The 23,064-nt window shown below is 34.0% G+C and overlaps 2 protein-coding genes across 2 annotated transcripts; one reads left to right on the top strand and one right to left on the bottom strand.

Annotated features, from left to right (window-relative positions):
* Positions 1 to 1,313: 1,313 nt before the first annotated feature.
* Positions 1,314 to 6,495, bottom strand: LOC106673038 (reticulon-4-interacting protein 1 homolog, mitochondrial). The gene is made up of 6 exons (XM_014404952.2): positions 5,864 to 6,495; positions 3,954 to 4,177; positions 3,698 to 3,895; positions 2,044 to 2,156; positions 1,700 to 1,982; positions 1,314 to 1,626 (listed from the first exon to the last, which is right to left on the bottom strand). Exons 1-6 carry the CDS (start codon positions 6,096 to 6,098, stop codon positions 1,519 to 1,521), a joined length of 1,161 nt encoding a protein of 386 aa, XP_014260438.1. The 5' UTR covers positions 6,099 to 6,495; the 3' UTR covers positions 1,314 to 1,518.
* Positions 6,496 to 12,887: 6,392 nt separating this feature from the next.
* On the top strand, positions 12,888 to 22,888 carry LOC106673039 (general odorant-binding protein 70). The gene is made up of 7 exons (XM_014404953.1): positions 12,888 to 12,979; positions 18,546 to 18,642; positions 19,091 to 19,203; positions 19,276 to 19,311; positions 22,428 to 22,584; positions 22,656 to 22,720; positions 22,786 to 22,888. The coding sequence occupies exons 1-7, from the start codon at positions 12,926 to 12,928 to the stop codon at positions 22,804 to 22,806; spliced, it is 543 nt and encodes a 180-aa protein (XP_014260439.1). The 5' UTR covers positions 12,888 to 12,925; the 3' UTR covers positions 22,807 to 22,888.
* Positions 22,889 to 23,064: the final 176 nt, after the last annotated feature.

Below are 23,064 nucleotides of genomic sequence, written 5' to 3'. Positions count from 1 at the left end.
CAAGCAGAAATACATGCCATCAATGCCCTGGAAAATCTTAAAAGAGGTTACACTGGCAAAAAAAAATCCTCATAAGATCTGATAGCCAAGCAGCCATTAAAGCATTAGCATGTAAAAGAATCACATCAAAATTAGTCAGTGAATGCATCCAAAACCTCCAAAATCTGGGGAAACACAACAACCTGATGATATCTTGGGTGGCAGGGCACAGGGGAATTTTGGGTAACGAGAAAGCAGACAGTCTGGCCAGAGGAGGATCTGCAAGACCATACATAGGCCCTGAACTATTGGGGTAACAAAAACAAATATAGAATCCTCCATCGCAGAATGGATCCAAGCAAAACAAAAGGAGAAGTTGATAAACTCTAGCGGTGCTAGACTTAGTAAACTTATGATGAACGTGAAACAACCCTCACCGAGACTGGCAAAACACTGCTGCAATTGGAGAGGGCCAAACTCAGAGGAGTGGTAGGACTACTAACCGGTCACTGGTATCTGAGAAAACATCTACACAACATGGGTATATACAGCAGATTATGTAATGAGGAGGAGGAAACAGCCACTCATATCATCTTGGAATGCGAAGCAACAGCTCAATGGAGGTTTAACCTAACGTACGGAAAAGACTTAGGGAATCAAATTGCAGCAGCAACAGTCAATGACCTGATACTTCTAAGAAGAAGGATTGAGTCTATTACTGAACTAAGGAACTAGGAAGGTACAATAAGCCAGAAGGCTGCAGTGCCTGGGGAATACAAACCCTGCTTCCTAGTATCCTTTTCCATCATACCATAACATTGAAACTATTATTATTAGTATTAGTATTATCAGTAAAGAATTTTTTTTTAATAAAGAAATGTGAGAGATCCATAGAAGCAACACATAATAATAAAACAATAAATAAATGAAAAACAAAATAAAAATGAATCACCGGATAAACAATCATTAGTCAGTGAATGATCTCTCAATGTGATTAATATCAACCTTTGATATGTATTATAATTAAAGAAAACAACAGTGCCTTTGTTAAACTTTCGAGGAATAAATCCCCTTCATCAGTACTTTGAAACTATTGTTAATATTTCACAAGTTGAACCAACATGTACATATACTTACAGTAAACTTTGGTTTCATACCTATTGAATTAATGAGTTTGTTGACAGAGTAACCTGACCATTTTCAAATATTGAAAATAGAGACGGAACCTGAAAAAATAGAAATAAATTTGTGTAAACTTTTGTTTGTACTTTTTAAATTTAAATGAAAGTAGGAGGATATAAAAGTGATCAAGGAAACTGTAAATAAAAGCCTTCTAAACTTTTCACTTAGTATCTTTATTTTAAATACAGGGTTCCATGAAGAGTCATGTTTATAAACACACACAAATTATTTCAATTTGCAAGTTTCAGGCAGTAAAAATTTATTTACATTTGAATCAACCATTACTTACAAATACAAAAGGAAACATTTTAAGTATCACAAGTTTTTAGCTATCCTAATTCAAACTGGCCAGACTAGTTATTTTAAAGAAATTATCACTTTCCCTCTTAGATGGCCTTCATTTACTCTACTATAAGCTGAAGGCAGGTCTGTAAATGGAAAAACCTTCTCAACAACTGGAGATATCTACAACAAATAAATAATATATATATATATATGTAGATTTGTAATTATTTGGTTATCTTTCTTTTGTACATACTTGTTTCTTAGCCACAAGACTAGCAATTTCAGTGACAGCAGTCGGTACGGGCAAAAAGTAAGCCCACCTGACTGTGCTTCCTTTTGATATTGCACCAGAGGAGACATTAGATGTCAAAAGTTCTCCGATGTTTTGAAACATACCTCCAATTATTCCAGAGGAGTCAGTGTTTTTCAGAAGAGGTGATCTCAGAGTGATAAATTTTGAGTTATTCCACTGTGAGAGCAAGGGGATAAAAACCGAAGGCGTAACATTTCCACAGGCGTCCAATATTAAATCAAACCTGAAAATTCAAAACTCACTCTTATTCAAATCATCTTTAACTAAATTGTTGTTTATTTTACTTTCCACAGGATTGAAGGTCTTTTAACCAACTGGATTGGGTGTAATCAACAATAAGATTAGGTTTCAGTTTTTCTACAACAGGAATTGCATCAGGTTGACATGTAGTCACAACCTGTGAAATGAAAAATATTAAATTCAGTAAAGAATAAAAGAAATGGATAGTTTGAAGTAACAAATGTTTAGGTATATAATCTAATTTGACCTGAATGCAGTTCCAATAACAAAATGCCATGGAAAATTTCCCAGAATAATGCAAAAGGCTTGACATTCCCAATTATGTAATTCGGCCATTTCTAATAATTTCCCCTGCCTACCAAGCTCCCATCATCCAGCTCCCCCTCCCCAACATGTTTGACATACCAAATCAGTGAGAATAGGCAGACGCAGATCAAATAACCGGAAATGGTTCATCACAACCCTGACGCCATGGATGAATCTAACACTTCTCACTTATTCACTATTAAATAGAGAAAAGTTCTTTACCAAAATTAAATTTGAATATTCAGCATTGCACATAATGTTTGTGTACTGACACAATTACATTGACTTGTATTTTATCGCTACTTTTTGAATACATACTAGAGACCTTTAATTGTGTGCTTAAACATAGATACAAAATTAACAAAGTTATTAAAAATTAAGAAAATAACAAAAAATTTTATACTCCCCATTAAAAAAAATCTGTAATTTTTGTTTTTTGTAAGAGCATGTGGTTTTACATAAAACGTAAAGGCTGAGAAGTCAACACAAATTTTTTTTATATCTATTTATTTTAAGGGATGCATGATGTACGTCAGTTACATGGTCTTGTATGAATGATTTAACTCTTTGATGATTAATCATTATACCCAGGCAATACCCTGTTCTACCCTACCTAGATGAGTGACTGCCAGCCACCTGGGACTGGGTTCAAACCAAACTTTGATCCCTCTATTGCCCCGGCAATGTCTGACCACCCCCAAAATATTATATTTTCCAATTGATTATTCTTTTTATCTAAGGTTTTTGGTTGAGATGACAAGAATAATTAATTGGTTAATTATGTCCATGAAGCCAGACTGAAGTTGATATCACCCAAATACTATTGAACAAGTTTTTAATGGCAGAAGCTATTGGTTTGCGCCTCCGCATCACTTGCATTCCACTGAAATGGTTATCTCAAGTGAGTTCCAGTTTCCCTGTACCTTTTAACAGCCCATCAAACTGATGTATATGAATGCCAAGGCAATTAGCGATGTGAATTGATTTCCGTACTTCATGGAGAGTGATGATGAATAATGAAAAATGAAATTAAAAATGTGAAGGAAATTGGAAACTGGGGCTAACAAAATGTAAAAAATAGTTGAAAGAAATATTGAAATGAACGAGAAAAAGATTGATCTTTTGTTTGTTGGTAAACAGTAATTAATAACAATCCCTGATGTCTGTCAAGTAACAAATAATATTAATATAATTATAAATAAATAAATTGTGGATTAGAGTAAAAACTAAAAAATCTCAAGATTTATAGGTAATGTGGTATTTTTGATGGGGAATTAAACAACTACAGCAAATAATGAATTTTTGTAGGTGTGAAGCACTGAACATTTTAAAATTTGAAGCAGAATTCAATGCAACTTGTAGTTTTTGTATAAAGCTTTGTTGTGATAGTACCTCAGCTCCCCATGATTTGAGTAATTGGATTGCAATTGTTCCAACACCACCCGATCCACCAATAACAAGTGCTCGTTTGTTATCTCCTCCTGTTATTAATAAATCACCAGTAATTTTCAAAGCTGACCATGCTGTCATCGCGGCATACATAATACCAGCAGATTCTTCATCACTCAAATGCTCTGGTTTATGTGCAATCTGTAAGTATATGTATGTAATGCATGAGAACTAGTGAAATAGTACTAATTGTTAATACCAATCCATCATCCGCAATAACTAACTCTGAATGGCATCCCTGGGCATGAACTGGAACAACACCATAGACTTTGTCACCAATGTTGATATCTGATCTTACATCGGTTCCTTTAGTGAGCACTTCTCCTGAGAAATCTCGTCCCAAAATCATTGGAAAATTTTCATATTTATCAGATGTCAGATCACATTTTCTCATCAGATCCAAAATAGCAACTCCATATCCTCCTAAATGCAACAATTAAGTACTGCTATTTTCATTAACTATCTATTTTGCAAAAATAACAAAATTAGTTTCAAACATAACAATTATCAAAGCCAACCAAATTTGTTATAATTTTTATAATTTAGAACTTGTACATTAAGTTGTAAATTTACATATCAAAAGGTTGTACAGAAATAAATTTCAGTTTATCTATATTAATTAATTACCAATTATAATTAATGGGTTAAAAAAAAGATTCTTCAGGTTTGTACATTATTAAATATCCTACAAATGGAAAATTTTGTACACTGAAAAGCAAACCAGACACTCATATTTGTTGTTTATTTTAAACTATATGTATTTTTATCTTTATATTAATTACAGCACACTTATTTTAATGTAAACCAAATCAAACGAGATCAGAAATTCATTAGTTTTAATAAAAAATTATTTTCTTATGATGGTTCGAAAGAAAGTTCATCCAAAACACTGGAAAATCATTTACTGACAGATTAAAATTTAACTGACAATTTAATCTATCCCTAAATGATTTTCCACTTTTGGTGAATTTTCTTTCAAACCATCATAATGAATTTTTTATTAAAACTCATGAATTTCTGATCTTGTTTAATTTATATTAAACATTAAAACAGTTAAGTTTACATTAAAAGAAGAATCCAGTGGCCCAGCATTCGAACCTGAATACTTACAAATGGGCATTTTTTCAAAAACAGCAACACCCTGAGGGTTAATACCTCTGATGATGCAAACTCTTGTAAAAAAAAAGTATGATGTAAGTAATATTTAATTTTCAATTAATTAAGGTTTTAAGTTGAGACATTAATTGGTCAAGCGGACCATGAAAAATAGTGAATGTAATATTTAATATAATGATAAAAATACATATAGTTTGAAGTAAACAACAAAATACAATGCCTCTTTTTTTTTTGGGGGGGGGACTTTTTTCTTTGGGTATATTTCACTTTACTCCATAATCATCATATGGCAGCATACTGAGTATCTTTATGTTACTTGTGAAACTTTAAGAACATATAACTTTATGATTACATGTATGTAAGTTTAGAGTAGCCGAAGTGTAATTTTTGTCTGCCATACAATTGTAATATATTTTTTTTCTCAAGGTCCGATTAAGGTTTAGTTAAACATCAGTTTGTTCAAATACTGAGAACTGATATTAAATTGCAACAATGTCCATTTATAAAATTTTCGAAAATTTCTATGGTGTTTAGTGACCATTAGTCAATGATTATTCGGAGATCGAGAGATGTGGTCTGTTGTGACATAGATTTTAGAAAAACATTTTCTTTATCGTGCCACATTTCGATCTTTATTGAGATCTTCAGGGCTCAAAGTGTTATTTTCCGTGTAGATGTGTCATTCTTCTGTGACATGTTGAGAGTGCCCGAAATGTTGGCACAATAAAGAAAATGTTTTTCTAAAACCCACATCACACCAGACCGCATCTCACAATCTCCAAATAATCTTTTGAAAGTTGTTCATTTACTCAGAGGACCAGAACAAATTACTAATTGAACATTCCAATTGAATCCCATTGAATATCCAAAAGGTTTCTGAAGTGTAAGCAACTCTGTTAACACTGACAAACACCATACCTAGGTTTTTTTTTTACTGATAGTCATTTAAACTACATCAACCCTTCTTAAATAAACCATTGCTGCACAATTTACCTAACATCGCTACGTCTATAGGGTTCACAGATGTTGCTTTCACTTGGACCAAAACGTCTTTCGGTTTGGCCAAGATCGGCCTCCGATATGGTCCTAGCTCTAATTTATCCAATTTGCCAAAACCTTTGACCTGCCAGGCGAGCATTGAGTCGGCCAACAGATGCGACTCTTCTGACAATCTATTAACGAAACTCAGCATTCTATTCGGTGGAATTATTCTCGTAAGCATTGTCATTTTTTTGTTTTTAATCAAAGTTATCGACAAAATTGAACCAATCGAGGCAGAAAACAACAAAGCCTTACATTTACGTTAACCTACTACATCTAAGTCTAAATTAGAAAGATCAAAGAGGAGCGGAAGCGTCATGTAAGAACAAATTGGAGAAATGACAATCGCCAATTTTATATTACGAAAAATTTATGGTTTTAAATAAAACTTTGTCTCATTGCACTTTGGATGTAGAATGAGTGAGTAAGATTCCCCTTCAACACATCACTTTTTTTTCATGCGCCGTGAACCAACATTCTGCGATGATTTCTTCGCTAATAGACATCTTCCTCAAAAGCAAGTGCTATCATCCCTAATTCACTATTGTTAAAACTTCTTAACATTTTTTCTCAACGAAACGATGTAGCTCTGAAGCTACTGAACTAGGCGTTGACATGGTACTGTAAGGTACTGCGGGTTCGAAACGCCCTGCACTCAAACCCGACATACAAATGGGCTCTTTTTCAACACTGTCACCCTGAAGTTGATATGACCTCTGCTAATGCGAACTCTCGCAAAAAAAACCGTGTTTGACAATGAATTCGGGATTCAGGCTCATTACTAACTAAAATCTTCGAAAGGAGACTCATTACATTGAAAGAATATACAAGGGGAGATTTCCCCATGGAGTGATGACACGAGTTCATCTTCATTCACTCTATAAAAGTGCCCAAATAAAATGCTTCTAAAACCAGGAAAAATACTAAGAAAGAACCTAGCTCCTTAAGAATAATCTGTTGTCTATCAACCTTAGAAAAACCTTTTGTAAAACGTATTCCCTCAAGGTTGGGTCCGATTTTCTTCTTCTTTTGGCTTTTTCCTTTGGAAATATTGCTATATGATTTTTTTAAATATTTATTATGATTATTTTGGTAGTATTAGTTTTTAGTAGGTTGTTTTTAATGTATTTATTTATTTTTATTGTATTTATTTATTTTTTATTATTTATTTATTTTAAATTATTTTTTAAAATTGTTTTATTTTATTGTTTTTTTCTTTACCCGAGTGGGAGAAGGAAGGAGGCAGGACGCCGAGGATTCCCTCCCCTTAAACCTTAAAAAGAAATGTTAACTGATTTAAGAAATTTGTAAATTAACTCAAAAACGTCACGTTGTTCCTTGCCAACAGCGTTTCAAGACTTTTTGGGCCACTGTAAAGTTAATCCTATCGTATTCTCTGGTTTTAATACTCTGGACATTCTAGTATTATATGACTGGAATTTGATGGATGGAAATCAGGGGATGTGCTTATTCCAACTGTACACTTATATTTATTCAAAAATCGTGAGATGCGGTCTGGTGTGATGTAGGTTTCAGAAAAACATTTTCTTTATCGTGCCACGTTTCGATCTTTATTGAGATCATCTTCAGGGCCTGGGTTTTACAAACATTGTTTACATTTAACAAATACATGTAGGATGTGGAAAAAAGTTAATTTATGCAATGCAAAATATATTTTTTTTATTCAATCAAAGTATTTTTACTCACTCAAAGTGTTTGTCTTCTATGTAATTGTGCCATGCTTGCGTGTCGTGTTGAGAGTGCCAGTGCGATATTACTGTTTTATGTTTATATACGTATATAAATACGTTTGGCAATATATACAAAAATACGTTGGCACGATAAAGAAAATGTTTTTCTGAAACCTACATCACACTAGACCGCATCTCACGATTTCTGAATAATTATCGATTAACGGTCACTAATCACCACACATGTACACTTATAATTCCCCCACAAGCCATGGTTAGTTTTCATTCTGAAAATAGTGGAATAAAATTCCCTTTGCCCGTCTCCTTCCGTAAAGTACGGTTTGTTTTTAGTTTTGGGATTTAAGCTCGATAGTACTCGCCAACTGTTGCTGATCTGTAGTCTTTATCCCATATGTTAGACCACAAGTGATTGAAAATAATAAGTCTATTTTGGGAATTTTAATCTGGTAGGATACACCAGATATAATGGCCTCCTTCGCCAATGTGTCTACAGCTTCGTTGAAATGAATACACGCATGACCTTTAACCCAACATATAATAGCATTTTATCCAGCTTTTTTGAGGGCAAAGATCTTTCTGTACGGATAGGGATAGGGATAAAAGAGGCGGCCACAAGGCCTACTGCATACTGAATTATTGTGCTCCCCTATTTTTTATAACTCATTGGCCAGCTTCAGGTTGTTAATCACCCTCCATAACTTTGCCAGCGGCTCCTTAGTGTAGGATCTTGCTTGCGGTTTTTTTTGTCATCCACAGACCTTCACAGAAACATAGAATGTGTTCTGCGGTCTCCTCCTGGCAGTATCTGCACAGTGTTTCTTCTGTCTGTATTCCTAACCGGTGCATGTCCTTTCGTAAGTGGCAATGACCTGTCAGAAATCCAACCAGAATCCTGGTTGACTTTTCCAGTTACCTTTAGGTGATCAGCGACGGTCGATTTGCTAAAAGATTCTCTGCAAATTCTGGGATTTTCTTCGACCAACGCTTTCAGAACATCATCATCTAAGAAAGAAATCCTTCCACGACCTTTGTCTTGAAGGCTAAAATCTCCCTCTCGAAATTTTTTAACCATTTCTGAACGGTGCTCTCATTCACACTGACATCGCCGTCGCCCCAGACTTCATCGATTTTTCTGGCCGTTTTGGCATCATTCCGACCGACTATAACTAATAAAACGAAATTACGCGAAAATCACGCGTAACTTCTTAGTAAAAATTGAATTATTCCCAAGAAATGCTACTGAGGTAAGCAAAAATTTGTTTTGATATTCATATAAAAGAATAATTCATCAAAAGTAAACAGTTTATTATATAGACGGCTAATTGAAAGAAAACATGAAAACGTGCATTATTTTCCGGACAACCCAATATCTTTTCTTAATTCTTTTTACTTATATTTTCAAACTTACTTCTCTATGCATACCTGTAATAACACATATACATATCATGTACATTTTTTTGAAATTTTTGACCTTTTAATTTTAATTTAATAGATGCTAATCTTTAGTATCCGTATTGAATCTTAGTATACCGAGTTGAACGTGTAACTGGAAATATTTACCCGTATAAATAAATAAATATACTGATGTGCTAATTCGAGTACAACTTGGAATCTATATTCAAACATAAAAATTATAAATTTTCTTTCTCCTTCTTTTTTCTTTCATAAGTTATAAATATAACATATGCTGCATTCGTTATGGCTCTTTCAGGTCATCCAGAGGGATTAAATTATATTTTATGTCAAATTATTTCTGTGTATTTAACAGATATCTTAGAATGCTGGTAAATGCATGTTGTACATACTTTCTTACGGCTGAAGACACGTGCAGAGCAATAAATATCCTTAGAAACTTTGTAACTGCATAAACTGAATTTCTTTCTTCTTATCACGATCTTTATGCAGATCCTTTTCACTTCGAGCAACTCGTGTCACTCTCGAGTGTGAACAAATATTAGTGCCACTATTCAAACAAGTTCATTTAAAAAAGAAAAATCGGGGTCTGACCCAAATAAATTAACCCAGTAACCTTTTAAAATAAGTATACTAAAATTTAAAAAAAAAAATAATCGAAATGATCAGTGGCATACGTATCACGATGCCATTAACAAATATAAAAAAAAAGTGCCTTCCAAAACGTTGAGAAAAGGTCCTTCCGTGTCTCAACCAGTTCTGCCGTAGCCTGCGGCTGGGGATCAGCTTATCCAACCCAAAGGATAATCCTTGTTCTTAAACAAATATTGTTATAAAAAATTAACCCCCCCCCAAAAAAAATAAATAAAATAAAATAAAATAAAAAATAAAGATAAATGTTATTCTTATACATTCAAATGTTTGAAATATGACAAGGAGGAGCGTAATGGAATAATTTAAAACAGTTTACAATATTCATTATATCCGACAAAGTTTTTAAGACGGCTGAAGATCTAGAAGAACTAATGGCTGCCGAACTTTCTTTAGAACTGGGCCTTGCCGCAGTTCCAGCCAAGAATCGAGTCCTCATCAGTTTATTTTAAAAGTTTTTCTGTTTATTACAAATAAAAATAATCGTGATGTTAAGAATCCGTTTAAAAAAAAGAAAAAAAAATTCAACTTTCCAAACTACTCATCAGTAAACAAAACCGATGAAATTGCAAAAGGATGGGAAGCCAAAATACACTTCAAAGGCAAATACTTCAGGCCAGCCATGATGGTCCTAGATTGTCAAGATGGTAAAACTGAAGAATGGCTACAGGAGATAACCCCCAAATGGGGATTTAACGAGGAAAAGAAGCTGGTAATGTGGGTAGGAGAGGATGTTTCTAGACCTCCCCCGATCGTAGTGTTCTTCCCTAGGACGAAACTAGGAGAAGAACATAAAACGCTAGCACACGAAAGTGGAGGGGAAAAAAAGGAAGTAATGAATGTGGACATGGTAAGGCGTGATGTGTCATGCTGTGAAGAAGTAGGTAGTCCTTGGAGTTGTATGAGCCAGCTGACCAGGATGGGATGCAAAGAAATGCAGAAAAGCGACACGTCCTCAGGGAGTTCCCAGCTATGGCACTATGACACTGAAATGAAATTACGAAAAAAATTAATTCCACTAAAATCGACTCAATTTCGGCCCGTCTCTAAGTCGGACAACCTATCTGATCGAAACCGGAGCCGCACAGTCGGTAATTCTAAATCAGACGAGAAACAACTAGAAACAGAAACAACTACCGAACCTACAGTCCGGTAGCAGACGCTCTTTCCTGTCCGGACGTACTGGAAACCGCTACTGGATGGAAAGACCTCTCAACAGCACAACAAGCTGAAGAAGAAGAAGATGGAAGCCTTCGCTCTAGAGGATTGTTCAAATTGGAGGTCAAGATCCAGGACTTACTTACTACACTCCCTGTGCAAAACATCTTCAGCAACCCCATGACCCTACCTTCCCCCAGCCTTCAGGAGAGCAGCTTTCAAACGTGACCACAACCCAAGCCATCCGGGAGTTAAGAGCAGCCGAAAGGTGGTGACCGACGCTACTTCTGGCCTGCCATGAACTCTGACATCGGCTGATGGCAAAAACCTATGCTCCCTGACAAAAAGCAAATCTCACCTTTGGGATCATTCCCGCACTCGCACGGTCGAACATATCCACATCGACGTAGTCGGACCTCTGAGGAATGCAGTCGGAGAAGCTACCCAATCATTATTATTCTATCTCTTTTTATAAGTAGTCGTAGAACGTCTCACTCCAGGTATTTACTTTGTTTATTTTTAAAACCACTTTCGTTGATTTACGTTTAAAGGATAACAAATATTTTACATTTTTTTGAGTTGTGAGAAGCGGTCAAGAATGAGGTAGTTTAGAAAAACACCTTTTCCATTTTTTGCCTACGTTTCGACCTTTATTAGGGTCCTCTTCAGGGCCTAAACTGTGATGCTATTCTTGTGGTGTCACATTCGTTTTGTATGAAATTGTGGTATTGACACCACAAGACTAGCACCACAGTTTAGGCCCTGAAGATGAATAAAGTTCGAAACGCAGTGTTTTTCTAAACTACTTCATTTTTGACCGCTCCTCACGACTCCAACAAATTATTAAACAACCGATCACTATAAAAAAATTATATTTTTTTAAATATTTAGTTTAAAAAATAAAATTTTAATTAAATGCTTCAACAATAGAAAAATACAATCACATAATCCATTTTCTCACAAATCGCTTTTATCCGTAACAGAAAAGGAACAGATGAAAGAGTCACCTATGAAGATAAGGAAATGCGTCCGACCTAAGCACACAATGGCAATAGAAGAAGAAGAATTATTAAACATAATTTAAGTTTACAATCTTTTTACAATGCAAAAATCCTTCTTCCGGAGTTAGAAATTCTTTTGATTATATCACAACTAATTTATTTTACAGCGGTAATATTAAAGATGATTTTAATTACACAAAAAATGCTTACTTGTATATAAGTCAAAATAATAATCTAAACTGAAAATCTAAAAGGTTTTTTTTTAATGAGGAAAGCAGTTTTCCACTGGGGCATATTGTCTATAGAAGGATTACATTCACAGGAGTACTGGCGAGACAAGATACACCAGGAATCAAACCAGAGAACGCTACGCTTTACCAACTTACACATCTACAGCATTACCAAACAATGATCGGGAGGTGACAACACCCTTTTAAAATTTAAAATTCAGGCATAATCTATATAGGAAAATTGGTTCAACATCGAATTGTGTAATAAAAATATGGGATTCTCATTTTAAAATTAACAACGTTGGTGTTACTTACTAGCTAGTTGAGAAAGTTATGTAAATATCTATATCACCACGCGATTCCTTGCTAAAATTGACTTGAGGTTTGTATAAGACCATTGTTTGCTAAAGTTAATCGTTTCCAAATTAAATAGATGGACTGGAGAAGTTGATACACCCTGTATAATACATCGGGTCCTACTTTATTATAGAATTTGTTTATCAGGACAGCTTGAATACAGATAGAAATCACTTACTTATTACCCAGACATTTTCCCACTCGACTTCAAAATAAATTTGAAGATCATCTAGACGCGGTGCACTAACGCTTAGAGGCATTAACTTTTTGCTACTGGCAGAGGCCAGTAAAACGAGGAGTAACTGTCCATTTTCATTTTACGAATTATAATATTTACAATTTGCAAATTAAATGGAAAATATAAGGAAAGACTGGGTTGTGAAACGGGTCGGTCTCTTTCGCCAGAGGAAGTTACATATGTTACGAAAGGTGAGCCCGTCCACCGCCCGGGCAACTTCGTTTCACTTTCAAGTCGAACACCATACAGGCAACATGCATTTCAACCTGCTTCTTCTGTTGGCAGCCACCACCTTCGCCGCCAACCAGGTCTTTTGCATTTTCAGTTTCAATTCAATGTTATCTGTAGTTTTGGCTGTTTACAGGATACTATAAGATATTTCATTTATCGTTATAATTTTTTTCTTAATATGTAATTTGTCTATCCTCGCTGTGTTGGTCTGTCAGGTGCGTTTCGGCAATGCACCAGGTTCAGCGCTGAATCTGGGTTGTTTTTATAAAGTCAAGACTTCTTAGTAAATCAAAAGTCACTACGACCATTCTATTGAACCATTACAATCATTATTATCAAACTATTGAAAATTAACTAATGATCGGGAACGACATCATCCCGCAGACCACACGAAGAAATCACACATTTTTTATAGTGAAAAGATGATCCCTTAAATAACTTACCGCACTGATGTGTCAATAAATTAAAAAAATTAATAATTTATATGTTTAAGATGGTGGGTAGGAAATAAATTGACTTTTCCACAATAGGCATTTATTACATCAGACGCGTTTCGGTCTAATATAGACCATCTTCAGTATCTTCTCTTCTTGCTACGGAGTTTCACAAAATCAGGATGGACACCATCAAAAAATTATGTGTTTTATTAAGTATGCAATCAAAAAGATTTTTCTAAAGGAGAAAACTCCCATGTTTATTGTATCCCGTGTAAATTAAAAAAATCACTATGAAGTTTAAATTTTTTTTTAAATTATAAAATAAGGAAATAAGCAAATACAGAAAACTTAATCGTTAGATTTGAAAAAATAAGCGCTTTTTAAAATCTCAAATTGTACTTTTTGTGAAATTTTTCACAATTAAAATGGTTATCATTTCTTTCGTAATATCTTTTTTATTCTTGATTTCCTATATTTTTTTATATAAAGAGATCACAGTTGAATACAGGACCGTTTCAAAACTAAAACATTATATAATATATTTGATGTTGCTCATGTTTCATTGAGGGAAGATGAAACGGAGAGGTTGGAAAGATTATTTATCGTATTAACTTATGTAGCTCTTATTTATTGAACCTTGCTGAACTTTTACCATGATTAAGACTTAGAAAGTGAACCACCTTGTCCGTATTTCATGTTGATCCTATTTTCTGCTTACCTATATTCAAAACGAGAAATATTCATTCAAGTTCATTCGTTAAAATCTTCGCTACCAAATACATACATAAATGTACAAAGACTATTCCAAAGATGGGACAACCAAAAACACAATTTCATATATTGGGTTGTCCGGAAAATAATGCAGGATTTTGGTATTAAACAAAAAAAAAGAAACTAGTTACTTTAAAGCAATGTTCTTTAATCAAAATAATTTCCCATACTCTCAATACATTTCTCCCAACGTGTTGGTAACTTATTAATTCCGTCTGAGTAGAATTCAGAATTTTTAGAATTGATAAAGTCAATAAATGCATTTTCCAGTTCCGTTTGATTTTTGAATATTATGTGTTGTAAGTAGTGGTCCAGGTGTCTAAAAAAATGGTAGTCAGTAGGCGAGAGGTCCGGAGAGTAGGGTGGGTGAGGCAAAGTTTCATAGCCAAGCTCCAATAATTTTTGTGACGTTACACGTGACACATGTGGTCGAGCGTTGTCATGCAACAAAATGGGCCCTTTCCGATTGACCAAAGAGGGCTTCATTACTGCCAATTTCTGATGCATGGTATTAATTTGGTTACAGTATGATTCAGCATTGATGGTTTCGCCAGGATTTAAGAAGCTGTAGTGTATTAAACCAAATGAAGCCCACCATACCGTAACCATTACCTTTTTTTGATGAGTTGGGGGCTTTGGAGCTTCTCCTTTGTCGAGCCACTGTCCAGAACGTCTAGTGTTATCGTAGAGAATCCACTTTTCGTCACATGTAACAATTCTGGCCAGAAATGGGTCATTTTTGTTTCAACAAAGAAGTGATGCACAAACATCAAAGCGCTGATTTTTTGGCGATCGTTTAATGAGTGTGGAACCCAATTTTCGAGTTTTTTCACTTTTCCAATCGCCTTGAGGTGGTCAGCGACGGTCGTTTTACTGACTTTGAGTTGCTCTGCAAGTTCTCGAACAGTTGTTTTGGGGTTTTCTTCCACCACTGATCGCAGAACATCATCATTAAGAGAGGAAGGCCTTCCACGACCTTCTTCATCTTCAAGGCTGAAATCTCCCTCCCGAAATTTTTTAAACCACCTTTGCACAGTGCACTCATTAACACAACCCTCGCCCCAGACTTGGTTAATGTTTCTAGCCGTTTGGGCTCCGCTTCGGCCGAGTTTAAACTCGTAAAAGAAAATCGTACGAAATTCTCGCTTTGACATTATAAGGATGACTGAATTATTTCCAAGTAGCGGAATGCTACAGAGGTAAACAAACAATATCATTTGGAAGAGGATTAATAAGTGTTGACATTCATACAAATGAGTAATCCTGTAAACGTAAACAGAATATTTTATATAGATTTTTTTTAATGAAAACTTAAAATCCTGCATTATTTTCCGGACAACCCGATAATAATATTCATGTTGATTTCGGGATACTGTTCTTTTCCCCTTTTCAACTGATTTAACTTAAAAAGTGTCCAGTTTCGTGAAATCCATATATGAACAAAATTGAAAAATATTATTGTGAAATTGTCCTTTATTTGTCTCCGTCTATGGAAGAGAATAAGTAATAAGATAAAAAATAAATTATAAAAAAGTTCTATTCAAGAAAAAGCGAATCTCGCGAATCAAGAGCAATGTCGATGGGTGGCCCTCGGAGGATCTGATTCGTAGAAGAGGGGCCATCCTCACTGGATTAAGGATAGGCCAGGTGAGATTGACATCAGTGACACGGACACTGACTTTGGGTCCAAAGCCCATATATGTGTCCCGCACGTAGAAAAAGGTCGCTCGATGTCCCACTTGATTTAGGAATGCAATTCTTTGGCTCCATATAGAGAGCACGTAGGAATGTCACCGATATGAGAATTGTGCTTGAGCACGGCAGCGAATTCTCTATTCCGCTTCTTGGAGGAAAAAAGTTTGTTTTTTGCATATGATTTTATGCCCTAAGATGTATTGCTTCATGAATGAATGAATTCGGTTTTTAAAATAGGGGACCTTTTTTCTTCCACGTACAGGGATGAGGGAAATCGTCTGTATTTTCCAGAAATTCAGAAGATCGAGTTGACATTTTTCTTTAAACTACTAGCATAGCCACGTATGTACTAACGATCCGGTAGCGACATTTTTTATTAATTTGCATTCATGAAAATGTGAGTGTGGTGTTCATGCACGATAGCGACTGCGAGAGTAGCTGTGACATTTGCGATAACTACTCTCAACTATCGGGCCGATAGATATTAGACAGAATGAAGTCCTCTTATGTACGATGACTGTACGATATTATTTCTATCAAGATAGTTAGAAATTACATGGCGATGGTGCGTACGATAGTCGCCATCAAGACACCAATTCTCACAATTATCGTCGTGGGGAGCACGTGAAACTAGCCTTTAGGGTCCCGTTCAGAGTACTTACTACTTAGTACTTACAAATGAGCTGTTTTTCAAAAAAAAAAAAAATCATACGATCTCTGCTGTTGCAAGCCCTTGTGAGAACAAAAAAAACCTTTTGTGCATATTTTTAGTAGGAATATTTAAATATAATTTTTTAGTAGGACTATTTAAATAAATTGATGTTTATACAACAGCTATGTACCTCCTTAAAATAAGTATATATTCAAGAAATCTCTCATCGCTGAAGAAAAAAATTCTGTTGCCATAATGAGCCTGTATACTATGAGGAGAGAAATCTCAGCTTTTAGGGTGGTGTGATAACCCTGTACTTGGCCATTTTTGGCATGCTTATCTACACTGTTTTTGTTTGTCAGATGTGTTTTGCTTTTCACCTTATTAACCGTAATCTTAACATTAACCTACTACTGAAAATGTGAGAAAAGCCAAAACGTGTCTGACACACTGCAAGGATAGACAAACCAAAATGAAAGGAAACCACCAAACTACAATATTGAATGTGCTCTATTGCTTATTGTAAGAGCATTTGTGCAAAATGAAATGAGGGAACAAAAAGTACATGTCAAACTTCTTAATGTTTTCAATTTGCTTCAAAATGATGTCTACACATTTGTTTAAAATATTTGTCAATTTCAAACAGGTTGCAGCAAAATAACCAATTTTGTTTATAAATCTTGTTTCTTAATTATTTTTGATTACATATATAATTTTAATTTTATATCCACACAAGATTGGCATAACATCCAGTAGATGTTTCAGATGAAAGGTTCAGTGACTACAGTCGGAATTAAATCTGGAGGGTAGCCACTCAGCAATAGCTGAGATTATTAATTTATTCAATTTGTGTGAAGCAATAACTTCTGCTAAACAATTAACATGTTTAATATATTAATATGTTTAATTGAATGTAATGTATAACTGGTTCATACTTTCAAAATCAGAAATATGTTTGCATCACAATCTTTCCTGTAAACACATGGTTATATCATAATGCTTATATCATATCGTTAAAAAATAAAATCAAATTGCAAAATTCGTACTGCTTGCTGCAACTGTGCTAATAATTTATCAACACATTTCTCAAAAAAGAATTTCATACCAAGTTCATACACAAACAGATTGAATTAACATGGAATTTCTCATATTAATGACATTTATGAGTTTGAGCACTATTTATATATACCATGAAAAGTTGACAAAATCATCAGCATTTGAAAATGGCTGCATTCATTTGGGAACAAAATGGTTGGCATCTTGTCCTTGTGATGTACGCTACGTCTTGTTCATTGGCAAGATATGTATTAAATAAAATAAAAAATCATATTTATTAACAATTTAAAACAAATATATATGTTACATTTATTATCAAGTGGATAAATAAATATATATGTTATATTAGAAGGAGAAGAACTATATTACATTATACATATATGAAATTGTGAGATTTCCTCCTGTGGTCCATTGGGTGATGAACATATAATTTGATAATTCTCTGGTTATCTTGGTCTGCTTCTAATTGATAATTTGTCTACCACAAAGCAACAATTGAGGACAAAATCAACGAAGATATGCAGATCAAGATGATAGGTAAAAATCAAATTTTAATATATACTACTACTACTATATTACTATAAATATATTCACATATTGTAGACAAACAAATACAAATGGATTCAATTCAATAAATTGAGAAACCCAAAGCAGTTTGAATTGCCTCAGCCTAAGCACATAAAATGTTTCTTATAGGAAGGCCCTGAATGGGCCTACAAACTTCCTGTTTGTTTAAAAATAGATTTGTTTTAAGGAAAATGATAAAAAATTAAACTATTGCTCTTCAATCAATTAATCTCTCAAATGAAATAATACAGTGATTTTTTTATGCAAAGCATGACTGCACAGTAAAATTAAAGACGTAATAATTCCCCACGTCTGTTCTCTGTTCATAATATAACAAATGTTAATGATGTAAAATTATTCTAGTTCTATTAATTTACTTATGTAATCTAACAATGTATAAGTGCTTTACATAAATAAAGCTGATGGGGGAAAAAAAGGCCTCATTAACAAATCTTTATTTTATAGGAAAGACAGTTGTGTCAAGCTCCTACAACAGCACCACAGAAACTTGAAAAGGTCATAGGACAATGCCAAGATGAAATCAAATATGCTTTACTCCAAGGTGATTACATAAACTATTATTTTAAAATGAATGAATAACTGGAACAATAGAAAAAAATATTGTAGGGCAACATGAATATTTATATGAAATGTATAATTACAGGTATTTTTCATATCAATTATACAATAAAACAAAAATAAATGTTAGTAATGAATCTAACATTTTTTATTTTTCAATAAAATGATCTCATAAATTCATTCTCCATCTTGTTATCAATTTCTCCATATGGCTCATTCTTATGTCTTAAATAAGGGTAATGTAGAAAAATAGATTGCTTTTTTTGGAAGATTAGAATATGCATAATTTTCAGGATAAGTTGGTTGTATCTATTCTATTGTATCTATTGGGCAAAAAAACTTTTTTAAATTAATTTTCTGAGTTTAATTGAATATCTGTCTCTCTTAATCAGTAGCTCATTAACACATAATATATTTTTCACATTTTGCAGAAGCTTTGAGTGTACTTGGGGAAACAGTTGGCATTGTAAATAATAGGAAATCAACTGAAGGTATTCGTGAAAAACGGGAAGCTTTCAGTGGAGAGGAAAAGAGGATAGCAGGTGTAAGTTTCAATTGATTTATTACATTTTTGTAACTAAACAACTAATTATTTTATTTTATTTTTATTTTTTAGTGCCTACTTCAATGTGTCTATAGAAAAATGAAAGCTGTGAGTAATTCTTAAAGTGGTTTTTATTTAATTAATAATTTAATCTATTATTGAATAAACACTAGCTATATAGTATTAAAGTATATGTATATATTAATTCAGAATTTTCAGAACTTGTAGTCTCATCATTTCTGATCATTCTGGTTAAACTTGCTGATTGCCTATCAGACACATTTCAGCATTTTGCCAGGTTACAAGATTAGGCAGATGAGGATGCATGGCAACATCCAAACTAAAGGACTCTTGCAGCCCGCTGTTTTTTGACTGAGGAGTGGATTGGGTAGTGTCTTAGGAGATCATCAGACCATCAACATTTATATCTTGAAATCACAGAAATAGATAAGCCTGATAATATGACTCAAAATCCCTGAAACACAAACTGAGACAGATATAGTAAATTTTTAAAAGAAAATACACTGATTGTAAGTGGGCCCTGAAAAGGGCCAGTGTTGCAGAAATGTTATTTGCTGTAGCATCTCTGACAGGTGACAGTTTCAAGCCTTTCTGCTGTGAGTTGTCAAGAAATTCCATGGCATGGTGAGATAGGTGTTGGTAAACAGTATGGAGTATAGGGCCTCAGGCATCTGTGAGCCTAGTCAGCTGGTTTGTGACTGATGAATGCGAGCTGTTGATAGAACCCATGTGGCTATGTACATGGTTTGCCGGTAAGAATGGCTTCTGTTGGTTCCATTGATGGTTGGTGAGAACTTATCGATGAGATGTGACTAAAGCATTGAACCAATTAGGGTGGTGAATTCTCATTGACTTCTATTGTTAAAGTGGGGAAGGGGTTCGCTGCCAGCAGTTCCCCTGGTAGAAATTTACCATTCTGTTAATACAGAATCAAATGTCCTAGACAATAGGGACAAAGCTAAACCTGCCAAAACAAAATAAAATATTGGAAAATAGCCAAAACAGTTATAACACCTGAAAAATTGAACGGGCAATTGACATCTTCAGCCCATTCAACTCTCCAGGAACAGATGGTGTACACAGGAAAATTTCCTTATTCCTAATTTCCTTACTAATCAAAATTTACAGAAGCTGCCTAAGAATGGGATATATTCCAAGCACTTGGTAAAGTGTGAAACTGGTTCAATTCCAAAACCTGGACATAATAATCATATTTGCCTCCATCTAATTATATGCCTAAAGACCAATAGCCTTTTTACTCAAGGGACTGCTCCTTAAAAAGAAAACTCCTTCACACAATCCAATATGCCTATTATTAGAATTATTTCAAAGAATGGCTTGGTAATTCATAAATTATCATTAGTGGCTAATTAATAAGTAACCAAGTTTATGTAATAAGTAACTATGGTAGACGTTACCTTAACAACTTTACTTAACAAGGAATTAGAACTTGTAAAAATATCAATTGATGTAAGTATGTACTCGTTTTTGAATCTGAATCTTTAAGCTGAAGGATGTTGTGGCCCAAGAAGATTTTTATTTTTTGGTAAAAATAATCATTGAAAATAATATTTTATTGCATTTTTCTTTGAATTTGCATTATTTTGTTAATGCCCATCTTTGTCGAATACCAAAGGGCTACATATAATTGTCCTTGTGTAATTGTGTTTTTGAATTTATAATCCAACCTATTTTCCCAAATTTTATCCTTTTGAGTTATTTATGGCTAATAAGCTAATGCTAGACAGTCTGGGAATTGCAACCATTTCAAAACAAAGGGCATTTTGGTATCATGTGTAAATCTAATCGAAGGATGTGCGCAATATCTCCCTTTTTATTTCCAGTTAATATTTCATTCAATTTTTCTTACTATCTCTCAACTTACTGAAACCGTTTCCTGTGTGTAAATTTCACAATTGCTTAACTTTACTTCCTGCTTTTAAGTGCCGTTCTGCAGGAGGTAAACCTGAAGGTGCCAGTGTCTGTATTTATTCAAAGGGATACTGTACATGTTTTCATTGTCAGCTTTGCCACCAGCTAGTGACTAAACATGATCTAAGGAAACACACAACAATTTCTCCTGTTAGTCATTTCACAATAAGATGATTGATTTTTTCCCTTCGTCATTTCTAGCTGCTAATATAGCTCAATTACTCATTTCTTCCTCAAATAAATTGGTTGCAACTTTTTGCCCAAATATCTCCAGAAAGGTATCATCTTTTTGTATAAAAATGTCTTATCGCTACCTCCAGGTCCGTCAACAAAGAATATATTTTGAGAGCTATTTATTTCTCCAGTTAAAGCTAATTTAATGGTATCAAAAACTTTTGACCGATCTGCATTCATTTTGTTGCATTTGTCCATAAATGACTTATAATAACTCTGTTCATCTTCATTGACCACAATTTTTTTCAAGATTTTTTGCATCATCAATCTTTTCAAGGAGGCGATATTATTTCATTGTCATTCCTTCGTTTTCAATTATATGTCAAATGATGGTCTGTGAAGTGGCTTCATTAGTGTTGGCTTAAATGGTCTTTAAATTAATTGTTCCCAAAGCATCGGTGCATAAAAATTAACAAAGAAATACCTCAATATATTTGGCATGTTTACTTAATTTTGAACATATAATTTTCCAATTCGCACAATCCTGCTGTCTCCTGATAAGTATAATATTGTATTCCTTTTATCGTGCTCAATTTATCGAAACTTGTAATGGCATTTGCCAAACCAACCCTCATGGATGTTTACTTTCTCCTTAATGAGAGGCTCAAATAATGACTTGTATTTGGTTTTGTAATTAGGTTTAGAGATGTCTTATTACCTGAGATGCCAGGTAAAATTTCTTCATTTGTTAGCAATGGGTTTGAACAAGCATGGCAGTAATTTGAGTGGGATTCCTTTTTATTTTCTGAGCCCAAATTGATGAAGTTGATGGTAATTTACAGTTACATTGGGATTTATATTACCCTATAATTAGGAATGCTTTCATGCCTTCAATGAAAGAAAATAGGAAATCATTTCGACCATTTTAGCTGTTTGGAAAATAACTGCGATTTTTGAATGGGACATTTCTGCTTTTTCCATTACCTATCTGTTCCTTTAACGCTTTATGTAAAAATTAGTACAGTCATTTATAGAAATTAAAGTTTAATTTGTTTTTGAATATTTACAATAGTAGTTGCAAAGCGGTAACTTTCCAGGTTGATACCAATGGGATCCCAACGGCCACTGGGCTTGTCAAAATTTACTCTGAAGGAAATAAAGACCGGAATTACTACCTTGCCACTATTCAGGCTGTCCAGCAATGTTTGGCTCAGGAGTTGCAAAATAGGACCAATGACCCTAGTCTCCTTAAACGTAATTGTCTCACTTAAATTCAGTGTTAACTTCCTCTAAGGTTCTAATTTATTTATTTGTTGTTGTTGCAGAAGAAGGATATACATGCGATGTAGCATATGATATGTTTAATTGTGTCAGCAATCAAATTGAATTGGTACGGACTCATTGTTATGTTTTATGTTCAAATTAAATTATTCATTATTATTTCTTTTATTTCAGGTCTGTGGAAGTAAACCTTGAGTATTAATTTATAAATAAACTTCAATAAAATTACTGTAAATAAATATAATATTGTTTAAAAAATAGTAATTTATTAGTTCATAAATACAATGTTTACATTGCTTCACCAGTTTTTTACTTGACAGTTTGGGTCCAACTTAATCGTATTCTGGTGGTGCCTAAAATTTCAGGAATTATGCCTGGAATCATTTCAAATAATACTAATGGAAAGATCTTAGACTAAAATTAAAATTTAATATCATTTCCCCAGAAGTCCCT

The sequence above is a fragment of the Cimex lectularius genome, unplaced genomic scaffold, assembly GCF_000648675.2.
Source record: "Cimex lectularius strain Harlan isolate CLEC.00 unplaced genomic scaffold, Clec_2.1 scaffold224, whole genome shotgun sequence".
Classification (NCBI taxonomy): Eukaryota; Metazoa; Arthropoda; class Insecta; order Hemiptera; family Cimicidae; genus Cimex; species Cimex lectularius.
This window is presented reverse-complemented; position numbering and strand designations above follow the sequence as displayed.

What these genes read in the sequence shown, in the direction of transcription:
- LOC106673038 (XM_014404952.2), bottom strand. Translation starts at nt 6,098, where the DNA reads ATGACAATGCTTACGAGAATAATTCCACCGAATAGAATGCTGAGTTTC. An exon ending in TATAGACGTAGCGATGTTAG is followed by an intron (nt 4,178 to 5,863) that starts GTAAATTGTGCA and finishes TGTTGCATTTAG; the next exon opens with GAGGATATGGAGTTGCTATT. An exon ending in GTCTTGTGGCTAAGAAACAA is followed by an intron (nt 1,627 to 1,699) that starts GTATGTACAAAA and finishes TATTTGTTGTAG; the next exon opens with ATATCTCCAGTTGTTGAGAA.
- LOC106673039 (XM_014404953.1), top strand. Translation starts at nt 12,926, where the DNA reads ATGCATTTCAACCTGCTTCTTCTGTTGGCAGCCACCACCTTCGCCGCC. An exon ending in AGGAAAAGAGGATAGCAGGT is followed by an intron (nt 19,204 to 19,275) that starts GTAAGTTTCAAT and finishes TTTATTTTTTAG; the next exon opens with TGCCTACTTCAATGTGTCTA. An exon ending in TGACCCTAGTCTCCTTAAAC is followed by an intron (nt 22,585 to 22,655) that starts GTAATTGTCTCA and finishes TTGTTGTTGCAG; the next exon opens with AAGAAGGATATACATGCGAT.